The 21,825-nt window shown below is 42.7% G+C and overlaps 1 protein-coding gene across 3 annotated transcripts in view; it reads left to right on the top strand.

Annotated features, from left to right (window-relative positions):
• spop (speckle type BTB/POZ protein) overlaps positions 1-21,825 on the top strand; it is an 81,574-nt gene that overhangs the window by 35,316 nt on the left and 24,433 nt on the right. For all 3 annotated transcript variants that reach the window (XM_051388350.1, XM_051388348.1, XM_051388349.1), the window contains 4 exons: positions 1,096-1,367; positions 3,448-3,569; positions 6,487-6,638; positions 13,288-13,415. In XM_051388350.1, coding sequence (XP_051244310.1) covers positions 1,290-1,367; positions 3,448-3,569; positions 6,487-6,638; positions 13,288-13,415 — 480 coding nt within the window. In that variant the 5' untranslated portion in view covers positions 1,096-1,289. The remainder of the gene's footprint in view (positions 1-1,095; positions 1,368-3,447; positions 3,570-6,486; positions 6,639-13,287; positions 13,416-21,825) is intronic.

Raw genomic sequence — 21,825 nt, forward strand, 5'->3', positions numbered from 1 at the left:
AAACATTAATTAAGTCGTGTCTGGGTCTGGAGCTGTCGAGGTCGCCTCTCCTGTCTACAATCCGCTTCGCGAAGACAGAGGTCTCTCTCCCTTTTCACCCATTCTCTCATTTCTTTCTCTGTCTCTCTGCCTCCTCGGTCTGATACTCAGTTTTTGGCAAGTTTTTCTTGGGTCTTGAACTTCTCTTTCAATCAGCCACTAATTAAGCAGCAGAGAAGAAGGGTTTCTTTGGCAGGAGATCGGGGGGGACGTGCAGGTTGAGTGAGAAAAGCCAGATCCTGAGACCTTGTGATGACTTAGGTATGAATTGTGTGGATAAGAAGTTGAGAGGAGCAGAGCGGGGAAACCAGCGGAAATGAGAGATTTAGGCAGCAGAGAAACAAAGCTTTGAAACCAAACTGTCGCATGTTCCTTTTTAGTTTTTTTTTAAAAAATCCTATGAGACTGCTAGTGTAGAAAAGGACCAAAAATTAGACTAAAATAATAAGGAAGTTTCTCTTTGCGACAAATAGAAACTCAGAAGTGATTTGGCCATTGCAGGGCAAATCTCAATCGCAGCATTTCAGGATGAAAAAGAAATCCTGGATGCAGGTTCTTATAAAAACAACTTTGACCTTTCTTAGTCAGCACTGGCTTTAGAAAGTACTGTGTGACCTTGTGTGTGTGTGTTTGTGTGAGTACAGACTGGCAGCTTGAGATGAAGGTCTTTAGTCTTGCACTTCACTTAGAGCCACGGTGGACGGGTGCAGCCTGGCTGGAATCAGATGGCTGGCACAGTGCTCTGCTCCTCTCAAAGCAAAACAAAGACGAAACCACGCGCAGACAAAGGAAGGCTTCCCCCAGTGAAGCAGAGCGCGCGCCGTTGCTGTGCTTTGAATGCTGAAGCCTCCTTTAAAACAAATAAATTCAGAGCCCTTACTTACTAGAAAATAGCACTCAATTAGACTAACCATTCAATTAGGGATTGCCATGACACACACACACACAGACCCATACGCACTAGCACACACACAAGCTCACAGCTTTTCATAGTAATGTGCTTCACTAGTTTAAAGTCAGAGTTATTTTAATGGCTGTGTTTCTGTGTCCCTACAGGGTGCCCGTAGCTGTTTTGGAGTCTGGACGTCCTGTTGTACTGGTTGCAACTGTGCGGCTCTCCATACAGCAGGTGTTGTTTCAGACGCAGCCAGCTTGACAGATTTTTGGCACCTCCCTCCCCTACACGCCCCATACCACCTCACCCCACACCTGGCTGGTGCTCCGGCCCCATTCAGTCATCAAGGCTGGCAATGTCCAGAGTCCCAAGCCCCTCTCCCCCGGTGGAAATGTCCAGCGGTCCCGTGGCTGAGAGCTGGTGTTATACTCAGGTGAGGACACTGTTCTGTGTGTGTGTGTGTGTGTGTGTGTGTGTGTGTGTGTGTGTGTGTGTGTGTGTGTGTGTGTGTGTGTGTGTGTGTGTGGGAGTGCATGGGATTGGCTGCTGCTTATCACCTTTGGTGGTTGCTTTCATTCCAAGACTGCATTCAATTTCACTTCAACAAATAGTTATTTTGTTCTTGTTGATCAAGCACACAACTACTACTCAGTACAATGTGAGATTCTTTTTTGTTAGGAATTAAAGGAGAACTTTACCAACTAACAATCAAAGTCTGTTTGCAGGTCTTGTGCAGTGCAGCTGCATGTGTGAAAAAAGTTGTGTAAAGCCTTTTGTGACTGTGTGAAATCTGATATTGTTGGTTGGGTGTGGGTGTGGAGTCAGAAAGAACTGAGCTTACCAGACCTCTGTAGCCCGCTCATCATCCCTGCTTTAGGCTAGCGGATTGATGCTGCATTAACCGGCACTAGTACATAGCACATCTAAATCTCTGACGGAACTGTTGGCTGTCAAGTTGCATTGTGGGTTATGGAGGTGCCATTTTTTATTAAGGAAGAAGAATGCGTGGAATAGAAAAGGAAAAGATATCTCCGGCTCTGCTGCATTGATTTTGAGCAGTGCAGTACTAGGAAAGGTCTAGTGTGTGACATTTAGGAGGACAAATAGAATGTAATGCTCTATCTTGCACTGACTTGCGCAATTGACTTTGTACACTGGCACTTGTATAATTCCTATTTTGCACTCGACGCACATTGGAATTTTCCCTCCACAGACGCACGTCCTTAAATTAGGGAATGAACTTGCGCTTCGGGGGGCGGTTCAGAGAAAAGAGGAGGCGTGTTCCGGCGCAAACGTTCCCTGCCTGGCAAATCCGCCGTTATAATAGCAGTCCGCCATGGAACAAGCGCGCCTGCTTTTAAAGGGAATGTGAGATGACGCTCTGATTGGTTTATTGCACGTTACACCCAAACCACACCTATGACTAATGTAGCTACTTCAGACCAACCCATTTTAGATTTGCGCCGGGCGCAAGAGTCATTTATCCCGCCGGCATAATAGCAACAGCGCCCGAGATCTGCCCACAAAGCTACTTGCGTTTTGCGTTTGATACTTGCGTTTCAGATCTGCAAGATAGGGCCCATAATGTTCATAGGCACTATATGTTTTTATCTACAGCGGGTCCTCTTCCCTGGAGGTTGCAGCGTTGAACTGCCATGTCTCTACAGAAGCCCAAAACAAACAAACCACTCTCTCTAGACTAACTCTAAACACTGGCTCTAGATTGGGCCTCTCGTTGAGAGTTTTGCTGCCACCGTAGTTTAAAGGGGAGGGTGAGGAGGGTTGGTTGCAATCTTATCTCCACATGCTGGTCCTTTAAGGGTGTAATCACTGATTGACAGATAGACATATAGATGTGTTATCTACCTCATATTTTATCTGAAAGCTGTTTGCAACACAAAAATGTGTTGTTTTCCTCAGCATGCTATCGGAGCGCATCGCAGCACGGAGGGCTTAGCTAACGGTCTGATAGTCCAGTTTTTGCATAATGTTAGACAGAGCTAACTGTGAATAGGACAGCTGGTAAACAGTTGGGTTTATTTTGCTTTTGCTCTTTGAAACTATGCCCGTTTGTCAAGACAGACACATTTCACCTTTAATTTGACAGGTAATTGTTCAGTTGAATAGAATTTCTTAATTTATTTATTTATTTATTTTTAAAACATTACCTATACTGTGCAATTGTGTTTGTTCCTGTCATTGCAGTAGAGACTATGCTAGTTCAGACACCACTTTTCTGTTAAGAGCCAAGGTAGATAAAGTATGTCATTGATGATGTCTGTTTTTTCATCTCCTCTGTCTTTGCAAAATTGTTTTGTTTTTTCTGTTGCCACTTTTACAATATCCTTTCTTCTTTCCCTCCGTTTGTTGTCAGTGTTTATTAAGATGAAAGGCAGTTTTGATGTGTGGTTTTGAAGTCCAGGCTGACCAAACACCACTTACCCATATAGAATAGATAAATATATAAATAAAGATATCTGGTTTCAGCTCTCGCTGTTTCTTTTCCTGCGCAGATCAAAGTGGTAAAGTTCTCCTACATGTGGACCATCAACAACTTCAGCTTCTGCCGTGAGGAGATGGGAGAGGTCATCAAAAGCTCCACTTTCTCCTCAGGAGCCAACGACAAACTCAAATGGTTAGTGAAGGCTGGTCACTTTAGCTATCAGAAATAGAGAATGGAGAACACTTTCTCCAACAACTCGCTCAAGGATCATTCACTTGTTGCACCTTTGAGAAGTAGAACATCGTTTTCAAACGATTAAACCCTTCAGCATCCAGTTGCCACTTTTTCATGCTTGAAGTTAGACAAATGTGGCTCTATCTTCACTTTCTCACATAGGCTCAGAGTGACAGATAAAACCATGATTAATGCCAGGATGTGTTAAATATAAATTCAAGCATACTAACACAGGAAATATTTTAAATATAGCCAGTTGACTACACAGACCTGCTGTATGTTTGACATATTTCCTCTGTAGAGGAGGCAGAGTCACCTCATCTCATGAGGTCAAAGAGCTAGTCAAAACAAAAGTGGGAAGGCATTATGGGTTTTGTCTCCATCTTTAAAAAACGTCTACTCATAATATCGAGTTGTCACACTACTCAACCTCCCAGGCTCGCTTATTGCAGTGCACTGAAAATGAGGCTTATTAGTCAGTTGTTAAAACACAGATTTAGCAGGAGCAATATTATTTCAGTCTGCTCTAATGTGCTTTGGAAGAGCTGGTGGACTTTATTGACCCTGAGGGAGACCTAGAACATACTAGAGGGATTACTCTATCCCCTATGGCCTGAGAAAGCCCTAGGATCCCCTGGAGGAGCAGGACAAAGTGGCTGGGATGTAGGAGCCACCTGTCTCAGCCTGATTCCACTGCAACCTTGACTCCCATAGACTGAGACACTGATTGTTGGATTGATGAGAACTTCTGATTATGACAACAAAGTAGATCCACATGAAGAGCTGTCCTGTTTTTATTAGGTATACAGTAGGCTAGACTCAAGATACACTTGCAAGACTTAAGATAAGGATATTGAATAGTGTTGAAATAAAATGACATGACATTGTTTTTGGTTCACAGAAGAGCTATCAGATAGCAGGGAAACAGATTCTGTATGTCACACAAAAACATGGCAATAAACATTTCAGGGGGCCAAAGGTAATGAATATAGCCGTATGTCTGGGATTGATTACCGTCTTAAATAAGAAATAAAGAATTTCAGAGTAGAACTTGGCTTTTCTTCAGATACCGCATCAATCTAAGTTGCTTTTGAAGTTGGATTATACCATTAGTCCTTTTCCTCCTTTTAGTGCTTAACCAAGACTGTCTATCAGCTTTTTCGTGTAATCTGGGTGAACAATTCTGACTATTCTCTTCTAGCCCTCTGTATCATACCCCACTGTCAGTAACATTATTGCCTGTTTCTCCGATGCTCTCCGGTGCTTGTTAGAGAAATGATATCCAAAGTGCACTGCGGGTCACCCCCACACCATTAGGCATTAGGCATTACAGCAAGAGAGCAAAATTGTAAAAATAACAACAATGAAAAGATGTATTCTGTTTGTTTTATACTAAATTAATAAGAATCAGTTAAGAATTTAGGGTACGTTATCAATGCAGGAAAAAATAACATTATTTGAAATGGACATTCTGAAGTATATTGCTAGTATGAAGGATCTAAAATGTTGTAGCTGCATGCAGATGAGTACAGACTCAAATCACTCACTACCATTTGTTTTTTACCTTCCGACTGTTTTTTAATAGAGGTCATTTGAGTAGGCAAGTATTGGAGTTATTGTGAAATTGCCTTCCAAATGAATTATACATTACAGAATATATGTATAGATATTGATTTTTCTTGTCAGAGTTGAATCTAGAGAGCTCCTGCACATGAATATTATTACTGTATTTATTAAAGTGTAGAATATATTTGGCTTAAAAGGTTTAGCAAAATTATAGCTACCCAGAGGCACATGTACAAGTAGTAGTCCATATGGCCATAGTAATGGCTTTCATGTTACTGTTCTACAACAGCCTGTGTAAAAAACAAACCATATGTTACAAATGCGTCGTGCAAAGCTATGATTCTTTTGTTAAATTGCTCTGTGTAAACATGAAAAGACTTTGACTCAGCCATAGCATTGAAGTACGGAAGACAGCAAGCCTTTTGATTACCCTGGGTAAAAATTACTTTCCTTGTGCCTGACGTATTTCTGTTTTGAAAGAAAATTAATGCATCCTGCTTCGAACACTGGATCTGGAGTAGATTTAGGGTTAGGATCACGTGAAGTTTAGGGAAGTTAGCCAGAAAGCTAGTCAATAAAGAGATGGGTCATATAGTCGATGTTATGTTAATGTCTAGGCTACAATACCATATGGATACTGATACAGTTGGTTTGTTGAGGTAGAGGAGTTTCTTACCTTTCTTGTGCACACTTGATCAGTGAAATATTCTGCTTGTGGCAGTTAATCCTTTCGCCAGTTTATTGCTGTTTGACATTGAAATATTGGCATATGTGTTTATGTTGCTGTTTTTGTGTGGAAAAGACTCAGACTCTTTGCTGTTTGGTCCCTTGTGTTTCATCTCAGCCCTCTATAAAACTCTGTGAAAGTGAAAGCTTTTCATTACAGGAGAGAATAAATAGAGTATAGTTTGTATTTCAGCTTTGTAAAAAATGGCTTTTTTAAGGGTGTATTTTCAACATCACTTCAACAGATAGCATTATATATCTTAGATTCATGCAATATACAGTAGCATGCATTGCAAAATCAGCTCTGCTGAGATGTTATTGTTATCCTGGGAAAAAAATCATGATGTCAATATGACAAGAACTACATGTTGAGTTCCAGGCTGAGGTTGTGAAGGTTTTGAAAGATGGAAACAGTTTTTTAAGAATAAGTCTGAAATACGTTCATACTCATTAACAGATTCAGTCAATCCTAATAGAATAGCCTAATTGCATACAAACATTGAGAGAAATGCTTCTAGGAATTGAAGCATCACAGTGCCTTTGAGCTTTATCTGTCTGATCGGAGTGTTTCTTGCTTTTCCAGGTGTTTGCGTGTGAACCCTAAAGGTCTGGATGAGGAGAGTAAAGACTATCTATCACTTTACTTGCTCTTAGTCAGCTGCCCAAAAAGTGAGGTGCGCGCCAAGTTTAAGTTTTCTATCCTCAATGCCAAGGGAGAAGAGACCAAAGCCATGGGTAAGTCTGACCCTAGCCTGAAACAACTGATACTGACTTGTTCTCTGAAACACATACACCTCCCTCATTTTCATTTTCATTTCTACCACTTCTACGCTTTTCTTAACTTTTTATTGGAAAATAAGTTGGTGTTAATAACTGAAAAAAACTTTTTGGGCCCAACTTGCAGAGAAGTCTACGTTCAGCAGAAAACTGAGCATATCTCAAAGTTTGATAGGTTGAAAATTAAAAACTCCTGTCACACCTGTGTCTTTGGGGCGCTGAAATTTGTGAATGTAGGAGGTGGGGAGTGTGTCTAATACTCCCAAGTGTGTCGAATAATGGGAGGCATTGATAGCCATATGGGCTTGTGTAATCACTGCTGGTTGGATTCATTTCTGGTAAATATATAATTCAAAGTAGCGTGGGGCAATTTTGATTTTAATTAAAAAAGACCCAACCTTTTTAGAAGTCTTCGTCCGCCTCTCTCCCTGTTGATGAATTGGAAATGAATCCTGCTTTTTTTTTTAATTAGGTTATGTTATGGGGAGGAAAAGCAAACTTGTGTGGAATTGAATTAGTGAGGGCCAGATGTGACCGCTTCCTGGTTATCAGGCTTTCTGGCTGCCTCCCTCTCTCCCAGCGCCCTGCAGCATACTGTACAGGAAGCGTGGAGGAGGGAGGATGGGGCGTGGGAGTTAGGGAGAGGAGAGGAGAGGTGGGAGGAGGAAGTGTGTTTGAATCGAAGGCAGTGTAACTGTGTACAACCCCCTGCGGTGCAGGTTGTGTAGAAAGGGAAATCATTTTTCCTGCTGAGAAATATTTCCCCCATGTGAACCTGACACCCCCACCCCCTCGTGTGTACTTTCAGTCCCTCATTTGCTCACTTAGACCTCTCTCTCTGTTCTTCCACATTCACGGTGTCACTTTGTTTTTCTTTCATCCTTTTATTCCACTACTGCCCTGTAATGTTGGAATACCACCTCTTAACTCTCAGCGACAGTCTCACGAAAACAGAACCTTACTGCAGTTATTGTCCTTAAAGCTTTCTCTCCTGGCCATAATACTGCTGGTGGCTACATGATATTGTGGAGAGGATTTGCCTGCGTATATTTGCCTGTATGAGTAATAAACAGACCTTTGAGGTGTTTGACTTTACTGCTTGGCCATTGCGTGAGCACTGCTCCCTTAAATGACCCCCGAAATGCCTGAATGTGGGGAATACCGAGTGAAGTGAAGAGGATCTCATTTTCCTCTCCTCTCTTTTTGTGTCTCAAGGGGCTTTCGGCTATAAATGGTGTGCTCTATGGTGCACGCCCCATCCTATTCTTGCCATATGCCCTCCTCCAATCTTCCCTCAATCCCCCTGGGGAGACCTGGGCCCTCCACTTCGCTCGCCCTGTCACAGGAGAAAATTACCCAACTGCCAGCATATTTGTGACAGTTTAGTGAGCACTCCGTCTAAGAATATGGCCGTAAAGATTGCTCTATCGGTTCTGGATCATTTAGAATCCAATTTAATCCAAACCTCAAGGAAAAAAGGCCAAATAAAAACAAAGTGCCTTAATTAAGGAAGCTGGGTGGCTGTGGACTGTTTATGTGGCAGGTCACTGCTCGGCCTGCTTATACACCTTTGTCCCTGTGGGGACCATTTTTAATACAGTGCATATTATCTGTGTACTTTAAGTAGTAGTAGATAATCAGTAAGAAAGAAAAGTTTTGAAACTGTAGTGGGTACAGGGTATTGAAATATAGCAGACTAACATTGCTATTGAAGACACATGTCAGAATCGTGCTGATGGAAATCCTCAGTGCTGAGCTGAAGAGCTGAAGTTTGTGTTGCAGGTGTCGGTTTGGATTTCTGACTCTTGTAGCTTTTGGATGAGGCAAACTCTCGCTTACAAGCCAGTTTCTGTCACCAATGCAAAAGCACTGGCCATACACATGTTGTTTAATTTTCCCCAGACTCTGAGCTGGTATAACATTTTGATTTGTGTTGATGTGTTGTCTGGCTCGTGCAGACTGAGAATTAAAGTGTCCCTGCAGTACATAGAGGAGGAGCTATAAATATAAGGCTTCAGTACGATGGCAGATTTTGACTGGAAAGCTTGACATTATCTGATGAAACACCACATCTGCATCAGTCAGCCCTTGAGCCCCCCACTAGAGAGTGTGTGTCTGTGTCTGGATCCTCTGATGGTCCGTGCTTGCTAATGGAGATAGATTCAGGCAGCGGTGGCAGCCCACCACCCCCTCCCGACACCATACTCCCGTACTCTCGGCTTGGCCACATCATTTCTCTCTGTGGCTTAATGTGCTGGTTCTCTCCTCTGAGGCTTTTGGTGGGTTGTAACTTGTCTCTTGACACCCCTCCCCCTTATCCCCCTTCCTCCTCCTTTTGCCAGAGAAAACATCTGCCCCCCTGCGGACTCCTGTTCTGACAGCTCGGAGAGGAGAAATGGAAAGTTCTCATCCTCTGTCGCAAGCTCTTTTGTATTCAAATCGTCTCCTTGTTAAGTCTCCCCTACAGACAATGGTTTTGTTGTGTTGTAGCCAACAGCAAAGTGAGCTTATGTGTGTATGAGTTGGCCGGAGAGTCTAGTTATGTCAGGTTTTGGTGTAGGCTGCTTGTATATTTTGTAGCTGGAGATTCAGTGTTTTTGGTTTTGGTTAATTGAAGCGTTGGGTTTTTGAGCTTGTCAGAGTCTGTTGCCCTCAGTAACTGATGGAGGTGATCAGGCATTCTGTGTGGGTGAGTGGAGCACGGCTAATAGAGTAGAAGCTATTGGTCAGTCTTTACATAATCAGATGGTATTGACATTGGTAGAAAGAATGTCAATAAACACGTTTGTGCTGACACAAGCTTACAGAGCTCAATGTTCAATAGAGAATTAGATTTTCTTCTCTGACTGTGTGTCATATTTATATGTGTATCAGTCTGCTTTATGCCAACCAATGTGAATCAGTGTGTAGAATAAAGTTTTAACTTAGGATTTTAAACTTTGTTACCCGTGAGATAAATGTATACTTGTATGGACCGCGGTCTGCTCTGTTAATGGCTATGCTAATTGCCCTCTCGCGTCAATAGAACGTGAACGATTGCGAGTGTGATCTGTTGGTGGCTGTGAGTAATGGTTAGTGAAGGGATTTTGCTAAAGTCGAATGTGTGAAAGATAAGGCCAGAAGAGTGACAGACAGGAAGAGAGATGTTGACTTTGGCTGCTGTGTCGGCTGTTATTTTTCTACATGCCGGCTCATCTTCTGGCGACCTTCTCGTTCTGTGTGCCAACCGTGCCCCTGAGCCCTCCGCCTGAATATGGATGCCCTGCTCACTTAAACACCATGGCATAGCTCCCGCTTTCCTCTTCTTCTCTCTGTCTCCAGCTAAGACCTCATTTTTCTCACCTTCCTGATCACCTTCAATCTTTTTCTGGCAGGGTGAGAAACTTCACTCTTCACTGGCGGGAAACTATCAAAGTGCACCGCAGCATGGTAAAAACTTGAGAATCATCTTCATGGTGCTTACACACATCCACATTGTAACTGTGATTTTTCACACAAATTCCACAATAAGAGTCCCATATGTTAATGAGCTCTATATGTCATCGCCATAGGTGCTGTGAGACTTAACACAATCCACTATCAGCACTTGTTAATATCTCTTTTTTACCAGTCTTTTTCATCTCTCACACTTTTCCCCGTTGGATATCTCAGTTGTGCCGACCCCCTCCATCAGCTTCCAGCTCTCTTTGGTATTCTGGCAGAGTGGTTGCACTCCCGCCACCTTGGCCAGCTCACTGAAAGAGTGAGTGCCAGCGATCTGACCTGCAGTTGATTCTCTGCCAGTGCAGGTTTCTGATGCCCCACTAGAGATGGCAGCATGACATTAGCTGAGCTCAGCACACACACAGACACACACCCTTATCATCGGTGGCTGTATGCATGTGCACATTCACACATACACACACACAGGCACCTCACTGTCACGGGTAAGCAGTGAAGAAGTCACACCTCTCTCTCCCTTTCCCTTCAGTCTGCTGGAGCTTCTTTCAGCATTCCCTCTCACCTCTCCTCAACTCTTCCTCTTGGCTTTCTTCCCCCCCATCTCACTCTCCTGCCAACCTATCTCACACCCGAGTTTAGCTTTAGATACTGCCACTGGGGAAGTCCTCACTCATCGCTGCTAGTCTCGTTTCATACCCAAATAACACAACTTCACAAGGAGATTCTTGGCCTAGGGACTTCATCTGGGCCTCTCATGCTTGGTCTTATCAAATATGTTTAAAGGACATGAAAGAGAGGGTGAAAGTCAGTAGAGAAAGAGTTTCTTCAGACCTTTGAGAGTAAATCCAGGTGCTAAGTCTATTGCTTTGTGTCTACCCAGCCACAAACAGTACAGTGTAACAAGGCCACAGAAGTTTGACTGTCTTTTCAAGCCTGCTCGACTGTGGTTGAGAAATCTCAGTGTCTTTTCTGGAAACACTGACACTCTGTTACACACAGTAGCAGAACAATGAATAAAGTAGAGTACTGTGAAAAAGTGGAATGCATAGATTTGTAATTTTTGTGCATTGGCTTGCATGCATGCTTATGCTTATGCGGATGTGTGTGTGTTTGCATGGTGATTTCTGTCAGCTTCTTTGTGTACACAGTCTCCAGAGGCAGGGGATTACAGTGAAGGACCCCCTGCATGAGCAGTGGTGCAAATAACTGCATATGCACTGCACTCCTCCACCAATCCCCTCTTCCCTCAGATCCAAACAGGGGATTTGACAAAGGATCTTACGGCAGCATTGATACTTCAGTGCTTCCCACTGTGATCTGTCAGCAGATCTCCTGTTGGGATCTCTGCGCAAGAGCAGCCTAAAGAGCAATCTGTTTGAACTGCCGCGGCTAAACACATGTAGTGTGCACACACTGCAGATGTGTGAACGTGAGAGGTGATGACCTCTTCGTATGTGTGGTGACTGTGTAGCTTAGAGCTTGTTTCAGTCGAGTCTTTTTCCTACTACGTACCCGTTAACTGGATCTAAAGAAGACCCAAAGATTGTCTTTATCGCTTTTCCTCATCTGGCTTTAACACATGAATTGAATCTAGATTGTGGATGCATATAGCTTGTTTGCATGTCCCATTTAAATCTCATAAATGATAAACTGAAGGCTTTGAAAGGTACTGAATAAATCAGCTAAATTGGGGGTTAAATCTTTTGCATAGTGTATTTTGGTAGTTTACATTTTGATGCTTTTGTTAGTTGCTTTTTTTTTCTAGTTGTATTTTCACTTCATGGCATTTCATGTCTCTAGGGATACCATACGAACCGTTACATTAGAATAATCCTCATGCACAGGTTGAAATCAGATGTCTCTTGCAAATCACAGCCTGCTAGGCATCTCACTATCCTCTTAATACTTATGTCGCAGTCTGTTGCGTTTGCATGTATGCTTTCTGATTTAATTTATACACAGATTGAATTGATATACTTTATGTAGACTGGGGACATATCACTTTTACACATTGTCAGTACAGCCAAATGAGCACTGGACAACGTCTTCTAGTGATTTGATATTAAGAGTGTTTGTAGTGAATTTGCTTTTGGATTGTGTTTCTGCTCTTTCTCGACACAATCCAATCATCCAGATGCATGTTACATCATGTGTATAGGTCACGTTTAGGAGGATCTTGATGATATCCGCCAAAGAAATGAAAATAACTGAATAATAAATTGATTTCTAGTGCTTCCTATGTAGCTTCTGGTGCATTTTCCTGACTAATTTGATCCCATTTAACTCTTTGCAGGACAGGATACATAATAACGGACATCCTTAAGTTATTACCTTAATCATGTGGTGAAGGTACCCTGATAGGAATGGACAACAATGTCACCATACACAGAAAGGGTCTGTCACTGAAGCTTGGCTCAGCTGAACACATTCAGAAATCCCAGAGCAGTGCCAGAGGAAGCATTTTCTTCTCATTAACAAAATGGCGAATGATGTAATTTCTCCAAAGCATGGTGTTACGTTCCTCCAACGGAACTCCAGTTACTTGCAGAATTTATGCGTTAGTGGCTTGCTCTCTTTCTATCAGCAATTAGCTTTAATTTGCTGTGATCTCTGGGGCAGTCATAGTCCGTAGTCATTATCTTTTGACCTCGTATGTGAGCATTTGTGACTGTTAGGTGACTGTAGATAGCTGTTACCGCCCCCACAGTGTGACTATTGTACACACAAGAACTCCAGCACCTTTCCTGTGTCTTTGTAGTGCAACTGAGTGTTACAGAATCCTTCCTGCCACTGTCAGAGATAATTGGCACTCCATAAACACATGATAATTGGACCGCTTTGATCCCTGCAATTTCTCACTTCTTGGCCAAAGAGGCACAGCAGTTCTGTCTCATGTTTACCACTAGTCTTTATGTGGCAGAGGATACAGAGAGTGAAAGAGGGAGAGAGAGAGATTCTGTTTTCTTCTGAAGTGTTAAAAGCTCCCTGCAGGCAATACTTCCTGCACCCAGCCTCTTTCGCCATTGTTCCTCCGCTGCTTATGGCCATGACTCATAACAAACTTTCTCTTTAGCGCACACATTCACACACACAGAGCTTAATCACGTTGTGAAAGTCTCCAAATAATCTTGTTTCGCCTTGTTTGTCCGTGTGTTTTCTCTTTCAGAGAGCCAGAGAGCATACCGTTTTGTCCAGGGGAAGGACTGGGGTTTCAAAAAGTTCATAAGGAGGGACTTCCTGCTGGACGAGGCCAACGGTCTGCTGCCTGATGACAAATTAACACTTTTCTGTGAGGTAGGGGTTGAGTGACTTTATCTGAGCGAAGGGTTATTTGTGAAACACCCACTGTCTTTACTTTTAAGCTCCAAATATTTCCCAAAGAAATTCATAGTACAGGCTCCACATTCAAAAATGATAATCCTGATTTTATTGCTTTTATGAATAATTATTTATCAAATGAGACATTTTAACATTGCAGACAAAAACAGACTTCTATGATTAACCTTTCAAATAAAAAATTTGATGTTGGATCACTCTGATGCTGAGCTGTGTGTACATTCGTAGAACTACTTACCCCAAAATATATAATTTTAATAGGATCTAAAAATAATGAATTCTGTTGAAATATCTAAATGTATTGTTTGTATTTGTGGTTTTGCCTTGGAGTGATCACAACTGTAATTCTTGTCTCACTCATCTTTTTATTCAACACTACTGCTCATTGTATGTCCCTGTTAGTGAATAATGTATGTTTTTATTGGTACTACATAGCCTCTGGGTTTAGAGCTCTCTCATCACTAACATACAAGCTGATTGTCATTCAGCCGGCATGGTGGCTTGGCTCCGATTCCTCTGATCCAAAGCTGGCTGCTGCTCCTCATTGAAAATTCCCTTGTTGTTTTTCAGCCGTAACACAGGGGGCAGCAGAGGTCAACTGTCCTCTCTCTCGTTCCCCTCTGCTCCTCATAATGGAACCAGGGAGCAGAGAAGAGGTTAAACTTTCTGGATATGTTAATGCCTTAGTTGTAATGCATGCACCCATAAATGTTTAAAAAGCATGGCAGTGGCTGTTTAAAACAATTCTAATTAACCCTGCGGGTATGGAGGAGAGCATGTCTTGAAGTTTTCCCTTTTTGTAGCGGAGCAATGTGCAAGTCTGTTTAAAGTGTTTCCAAACTGGGCTTATTGACAGAGGGGTAGGAGGGGCAGTGGCGCTTCTCCAGAGCCAAGTGGGATCGGGGGTAGAGTCGTGTGTGTGTGTGTGTGTGTGTGTGTAAGAGTATCTTATGCATATATTGTGTGTGTTCGTGCAGGCGTGTCTCATTGGGATGCAATTTTGAGGATGAGTCTGTTCGCTGGAGAGAATGAGCTGGAAGAAAGAGAGGGATTAGTTACCTTGAAGAGTCCTCTCTCACTGAATTCATCCACTCTCCTGAAGGGGAGGAGGCGGGGTTGCTGGTTCAAGTCCTCGGTGGCCACTTCCTCCTCCGGAAATATCTGTTGTACCGTGGTAATTAGCAAACTCTGCTGATGAACAAGCAAGGCAAGGCAAACCTGATTTATATAGCACATTCTATATACAAAGAAAAATCAGTGTGTTAAATATAAAGACTGTGTACTACAAAAAAGATTAAATGAGAATAGAAGCAGATAAATAAAAAAGGCAGAGAACATTTTCTGTATTTTCAAGATTCAAAAGTAGTCTGCGGTCCTATGGAAGTTTTCTCCACTTCTCTAACATAATAACTTAAAGGACCAGTGTGTAAGAGTTAGGGGAACCTATTTGCTATCTATAATAATAGTGTATAATCACCTGAAAATAAGAATCTTTGTGTTTTCATTGCATTTCATGAGCCCTCAATATCTACAGAGGGAGCCAAACCAAGCACTGACTCTAGATAAGGCCTTTCACATTTTTTGCGAGTTTCTCAAGCAGCGTATGTTCTCCTATGTGCTTGGAAGGGGAGGATGAGGCAAGGGGTATTCAGTCGGTTGCAATCTGCAACCCCACCGCTAGATGCCACTAACTCCTACACACCGATCCTTTAAGCTTTACTAAGTTTTAAACCTGGCAAAAATTTAACAGAACAGCCCCAGATGACCCGAGAGGTCTGCAGAGTTAATATTCTGAAAGCAAGTCGGAGACTTAAATAGATAGGCAGCAGTATTTTAAAATCAATTCTAAAACGTGTGTGTGTGTGAATGTGAGTGTGTGTGTGTGTCATAGAAAAAAAAGGCCAGTCTGGAACTAGGATGTTTGTGTGCAGTAAATGATGAGATTGCCAACAGTGAGGTCTGGTTGCGTTTTCCACCAACACGTGGGCCTGACAGTTTGGCGGAGTTGGGTTTTGGGTGGATGGTGGTAAGAAAGTGCTGAACGGGTGTTTGAATCTCTTTTCCTGGTCTTTTTCCATGTGAAAGTGAAGCCCAGTGTTTACCGTCAGAGACCTGGCTCCGCTTTCGTCCAGATGGTCTCGTCCTGCATCTGAGAGAGCCCCATTTGCCCCAGAGCCCAGCTCTCTCCCTCTTCTCTCTTCTCTCATCCCCTCCACTTTCTCTTTTTCCCCTCCATCTTATCTTTCATTCAAACCCAATCTCCTTCTCCTCCTCCTTTCCCTTCCCCTTTCATCTCTTGCTGCCTCCCACTTTGAGCATCACAGTTTCTTACCCTCATCTCCTCACTCTACCTTCACTTCTCCCCCGCGTCCCTTGTCCCCCCTCTTTGCTCAGCCCTACTTTTCCTTCCTCCCTCTTTGACCTCCTTCATCTCCCGTCTTTCTACCTCTTTTTATTCCGTGTATCGGAGTGTCAAAGAGGCGAATAGGCTATGAGGAGAAGCCAGATCACTGTGGGAGGGGGATACTGGCTCAACCTCTCTTCCTGACCCTTGGTCCCTGTGCTCGGTTCATTTGCCTCCGGAGACATTAGTAATTCAAATTTAGCAAAGGGAATCTGGCTATATGTCATGTTGGAGAGGGTCTGAACAACACCAGCGGCCGCTCTCTCGCTCTATTCGTCTCTCTCTATGCCTCCATCTCTCTCTCTCATTCCGTCCCTGCCAAAGCGCTGCAGACACCTGCAGGTATTTAATGAGGAGATAGCTCCCATTAAAGGTGCTGCGTTGGCTGTCAAAAGAGAGCATGAGGGGACAGAGAGGGAAAAAGAAGGAGGGAAAGGAGGCACAGCAAGAAGAGATTGAAGGAAAAGCCTTCTCAGGAAAAGTGGGCACACTGGGTGGCATCGTGCCACAGGGGGTGAAGAACAGACAAAGAGGAAAAATAAAGATGATATGGGATAAAAAACAAAAGGCCACAATGGTTTTGATTGATTGATTGGTTTTTGTTCTAGAGAGAATGTTTTCATGTGGATGAGACATGTTTTTACTTTCTTTTCTCCTCTAATGAGACACAGAGGTAAAGGAGGTTAAATCCTCTTTCTCTTTACCCCTCCTCTCTTTTTTTTCCCTGTCAGCGCTGCAGGTAACCTCTTGCCTAAAGGTCAAACCATTGCTATCTAGCCGCTCATGCTATAGATAATGCAGATACTCTGGAAGTTTTTCAAGTAATACCAAACACACACATTGGGGTCCTATGGCTCCCGGAAAATCTCGACTTCTTTGTGCTGTCGTGATTTGCCTGCAGGCAGAGCTGTGTTGACTGACACTGTAAGGGTTACTACTCTGGAAGTCTGTTTTGACTGACTAAAGGGAACAGAAGGGGTTGTTTTGGAAGGGAGAAGTTTATGGTGAAACGTATCTGTCAGTCATGGTAAATTGGCTGCTGAAAAGTGGAGGAACACACTGGTCCACCTTTACTTAGCCAGAAGGAGAATCAGAGAGCTACTGCTGCAGGACACATTTGGTTTATGTCACAGAGGAGATAGTCTACTCCTCCCCAGTCTGCTGTGGCCTCGGGTGCAACATGCAGGATAAACCCTGATATTCTCTGCAGCTACCATGCAGACAAAACATACTGTATCAGTTATTACTCTGCTTTAGCCATTGATAGGCTACATTGTATCTGTCTTTGTCTTAGCTGACTGATACTGATATACTGATTTCCCAAAAAAGTGTGTGATTGTTTGACTCGGAGCAAGGTAGGTGCGTTAAGTACATTAACGAAGCAGTGTGTCTTGACTGTTTTGGGAGTTTTGTGGACATTGATTGCCAGCCTGTGCAATGTGCATCAAGAGCACCCGTCGCTCTCAGATCAAAGAGGTGCTTCCTCATTGTTTTTTTATACTGATATTTTATTTTGCCAATAAGGACTGATGTTGGCCTTTTATTAAAAATGGCATTGATTTTATTCAAGTTGCAAGTTGTGAAATTGAGAACTGCTGCATATTTGGCTCCTGTCTTATTTACACATAAATTAAATGAAATGCGGGAGATAAAAAGAGTTTTCACTAGATTTTTTTCCAGGTTCAATAAACATCACTGTGAAGTGCGACAGAGGAGAGAACAGAGAGCCAGATTTACTGCGGCTTTTGCGCCTGTTTTGCAGGCGCAGATGTAACAAATTCTTCCCCAACCATATGTGCTGTATTTATCATACAGACGCACCAGAATGTAGTTGCAGTTTATGTGTCATTTACAAGTGTCTGCAAGGTGCTCCTCTCTCCTCATTGCATATGCATTTAAGGTAAGATCACACAAATAATAGGGGGAAACATGTTAAGAGAGGTTGATTATGTATTCCACTGGATTTACTGCACTCTTTATGATTATCAATTTTGTGGGAAAAATTATTTGCCTGTGAAAAGGAGGTGTAAACATTTACAAGAGCCACAAGGAAGATTGCAGTGGGAAAAAGAAGGTGCATTAAATATAGGCTTATATAGAACTAAACATGGATTATTAGAAGCGAACATTAAGAAATAAGGCTGTGATTAATGAACATGTGAATGAATATGATTACTGTCGAATGAAACTGAAGATGTGGGAAGGGTAGTTAGGAGAAATCTGATCCTTCAAATGTGTTTATATCACTCAAAAGTGGGCGTGGCTGAGCAAGTACAAGGTGATATCAAGAGGATGAGGGAAAAATGTATGAAACAGACCATAACCACATTATTTGTAAATGTAAATGTTTCTTCTTGGTTACAATTCATCACAGAAATACTGAGCTACTACGACCCACAGCTGACAGACAAGTCGGGTCATATGTGGTTTTATATGACAGGCCGGGTTAGCTATACAGTGGTCGCCCCAAATCAAATTTGACTAGATGAATATATGTATACGCCCCTAAGTTCAAGGATAGTGTTTTCTTTCACTGTGTCTTTAAGATAAAAGACGTGCCTTTTTTTTAATTAATGGACAGTATAGCAATAGGTATAGCTTAAGTCATGCAGGCTTAAGCACCTCTGTGTGACACACAAATGTGTGAACATGTGAGGATCAGCACCTGCATGCGTGAAGTGGAAGATGAGCCAGTGTTTTCCTCTCAATTGGTTTATCTTCTACACATAGACGACCTTTGATGGGATTTACTGGAATGCATTTTCAACTGCCGTCTTGGCCATTGCTAGTCGGTCTGAGGTCTTTTCTTTAAGGCTCCGTTCACTGTGTCCCTCCTGGAGCGAGGTGGCGGTGGGAGAATAAATGAGTGGGGTGCTGATGTTCAGCTGTTTCCTCCTCTTCCTCATGGTGTTAGTGTGGCTTGCCTCTCTTGTCGGTGGGTAAGCACTTTGCCGGGTGACAGCACCCATCCTTCACAGGGCCCTGCCATATGCCGTGCTGCTGTCAGAGGAGACGACTGCAGATGCTCCAGCTGCTCCCTCCCTGCACACTGAGCAACACACACACACACCCATAACCCGCTCTCAGAGCAGGATAAAGAGGCAGAGGTGGGAAGAGGCACAGGGAGGAAAGGGTGAGAAAGGATGCACATGGAGCTCCGGGTTTGTGGGTAAGACAAAAACCAATCTTTCCTTCGAGGTAAATGAAGTAAAATATATTTATTTAGATCTGTTTTTGCCTATTTAGAACAGGGAGACAAAGTGAAAACGGTACGATGATTTAAAAAGGGAATTGGAGATTTCATCAAAGAGGTGCAAATACAAATGTTAAATGAAGGTGAGACATAGGAAGAGAATAAGCAAAAAGAGTGGAAGCTTGATCCTTCTCTTGCAATGGGATTTTCATTATTGTAGCTTGTTGGCACCCATTTATGAGCCACAACGGATCCTTTAATCGATACTGCCTTTGCGACATTTTTGCACCAACACCACATCAACAGGTCTTTTATATCCTATCAAAAGCCCTTTGCTTTTCCCAGAGTAAAGACAGTAGAAATTGAACAAACAGGCAACTTTTACCCGCTTATTTATTTATTTTCTTTGTCCAAACATTTCCTTCAAGCACTTTAGATCAGGCCTCAGAGTCTCAAAGCTATCACTTTAGTGTCTGTGATCTTCCAGCAGAGAAAACAAAACTACTTAAAAAGAGACCCAAATGACTGCTGCTCACAGACGGCATGCGGAGGCACACGCTTACTGCCAGCGATGATGCTGAGTTTGTGTGCGTATGTATGTGTGGATGGAAGCCCTGGGTCTACGTGTGTACGTGTAAGAACAAGGTTGGCCAGGCACAACACACTTGGCTGTGAATCGTTGCGCAGGCCACCACACTCGTTCAGCAGCTTGACTTCAAATCATGCATGAAATCTTCCTCTGTCTGTGTAGATTCACCCAAATACCTCTGTGTCGGTAGCCGGCCCGCCTGTCTGCGGACTGAGCCACTGAAATGGACACAACTGGGTCCCTGCAGCAGGGTCCTACTGAAATGACGGCTCTAACACATGAATGGGTACTCACAGTGATGTTATGTGCAAGAGAAGATTCAATTTGAGTAGTAGTTAAAGTTTTAAGGTCTCAGTAAAAACAACTGTAACATAACAAGTTGTTTAAAGTAATAATCTTTAAGATTTGGTTTTGGCGACACCTGTGGTTACTGGTGGGGACAGCAGGTGCAGTTGAATACTACACGTCTACTTTGTTAGGAATACAAAAGAAGAGCAACTAGTACCCCAGTCTGTTTATAGACTGTGAACTTACATTGTTTTAATAATGAAGGCAGTCAATAATCAGCCTTTTCCCATCATGCCATGAGAAACCACAGTCTGATTTCATGCTGCATAAAGTGAGAGTAGTTGCCATACAATTCTTACGTTCTGTGAGGTGATGCAGTTTTCTTTGCCTGCTCCAGCTTGGTGTTTGTTGCTTGTTAGGACAGCTACTGTAAAAGCTTCCATTAACTCCTTATAGGTTGGATCACGTGCTTGAAATACAATTATAACCAACTTGGATTAAATATATAGCCTGTAATTAAAGAAGGTGAGGTTCTAGCCATTGTCTTCTGAGGCGGATGCAGTGTTTATTTTTGACTTTTTTGTAATAGCGTTGGGATTTGGGGCTATGTTTGCTTAATGGTGTCAGGAACAAATGAGATTCTGCTTGTATTCTCAGTTTTAATCAGTTCAGTCACCTGTTGCAGTTGCCAGAGGGCAGCTAACTCTGACTCCTTTATCAGTCTGTCTCCTAACTAAAATGTCCTGTCATTGCTGTCAGTGTTTTTGATTTTTGTGAGCAATACCATCTAAGTGGGAGGAGAGGGTGAATAAGAAAGGGAGAGGGAGAAAGAGAGCTGCAGAGTGGGTCTGTTATATCGAGCCTGTTTACTCTGGCTGGCTAGAGAGTGGAGGGCAAGTCATGCATTATAAAAAGCTGGTGATGAGTTTTGTGCTCAGGGGTTCAGACGACAAGTTTAAAGATCACAGATCTATTAAGCCGTTGTAGATGAAAAGTGTTTGTGTGTATGTTGTGTGTGTATTTATGCAGAGTTACTTACTTTATCCTTTGTCTAATTTCTCAGTTAATACAGTTAAGACTTAGATATTAAATGTGTAACACAATATAAGATAGATAGATAAATCCATTAATCCCACAATGGGGAAATTCACTTGTCACAGCAACATTTGAGTGAAATAAATACACATATAAAAAACAGGAACATTTGCATACAGCAGGTCCAAGGTCTTATTGTCTCTGGTGGTGCATGTGACAAACTGGTGGAAGGTTGGGAGTGTGGACGAGAGAAAAACGTTGTTGAAGTCCCCTGTGATTATGATGAAGGCCTCCAGGTGTTTCGTTTGTAGTCCTGCAGACACAGTGTGGATGACGTCACACGCTGCTTCTGCTTTCCCAGACGGAGGAATATAGACAGTGATGGCGATAACACTGGAAAATTCCCATGGCAGATAACATGGACGTAGTCCGACGGCGACAAGTAAGATGTAGTAAGATACATATATGAAACACAATGCATATATAATAAAGGTAAAGGGATAGTTTGGATTTTTTGAAGCAGGGTTGTAATAGATGGTGTTCGGCACACCATCAGTTTTGGTGAAGCAGACAGGAGTAGGGGCATGGAAGCTAAGCAATGTACTGCAGTGGATGGGGCCCAACTAAGAAACATGACCACAAACCTTCCAACAGGAAACAGAAGTCGTGATATATTTCCTTCTATATGCTCTCTTTAAAGCCACCAGACTTCTTTGACAATAACAGTAATTTCACCTTGCTGCTGCCTCCGTCCACAGTAGTACATCGCTTAGCTTCCATGCTGGTACTCCTGTCTGCTTCTCCAAAATGCAGCAATACCTGTGAGCTAGTTCAGGCAGTCAGCTCGAGCTGCAACTGT

The sequence above is a fragment of the Dicentrarchus labrax genome, unplaced genomic scaffold, assembly GCF_905237075.1.
Source record: "Dicentrarchus labrax unplaced genomic scaffold, dlabrax2021, whole genome shotgun sequence".
NCBI lineage: Eukaryota > Metazoa > Chordata > Actinopteri > Moronidae > Dicentrarchus > Dicentrarchus labrax.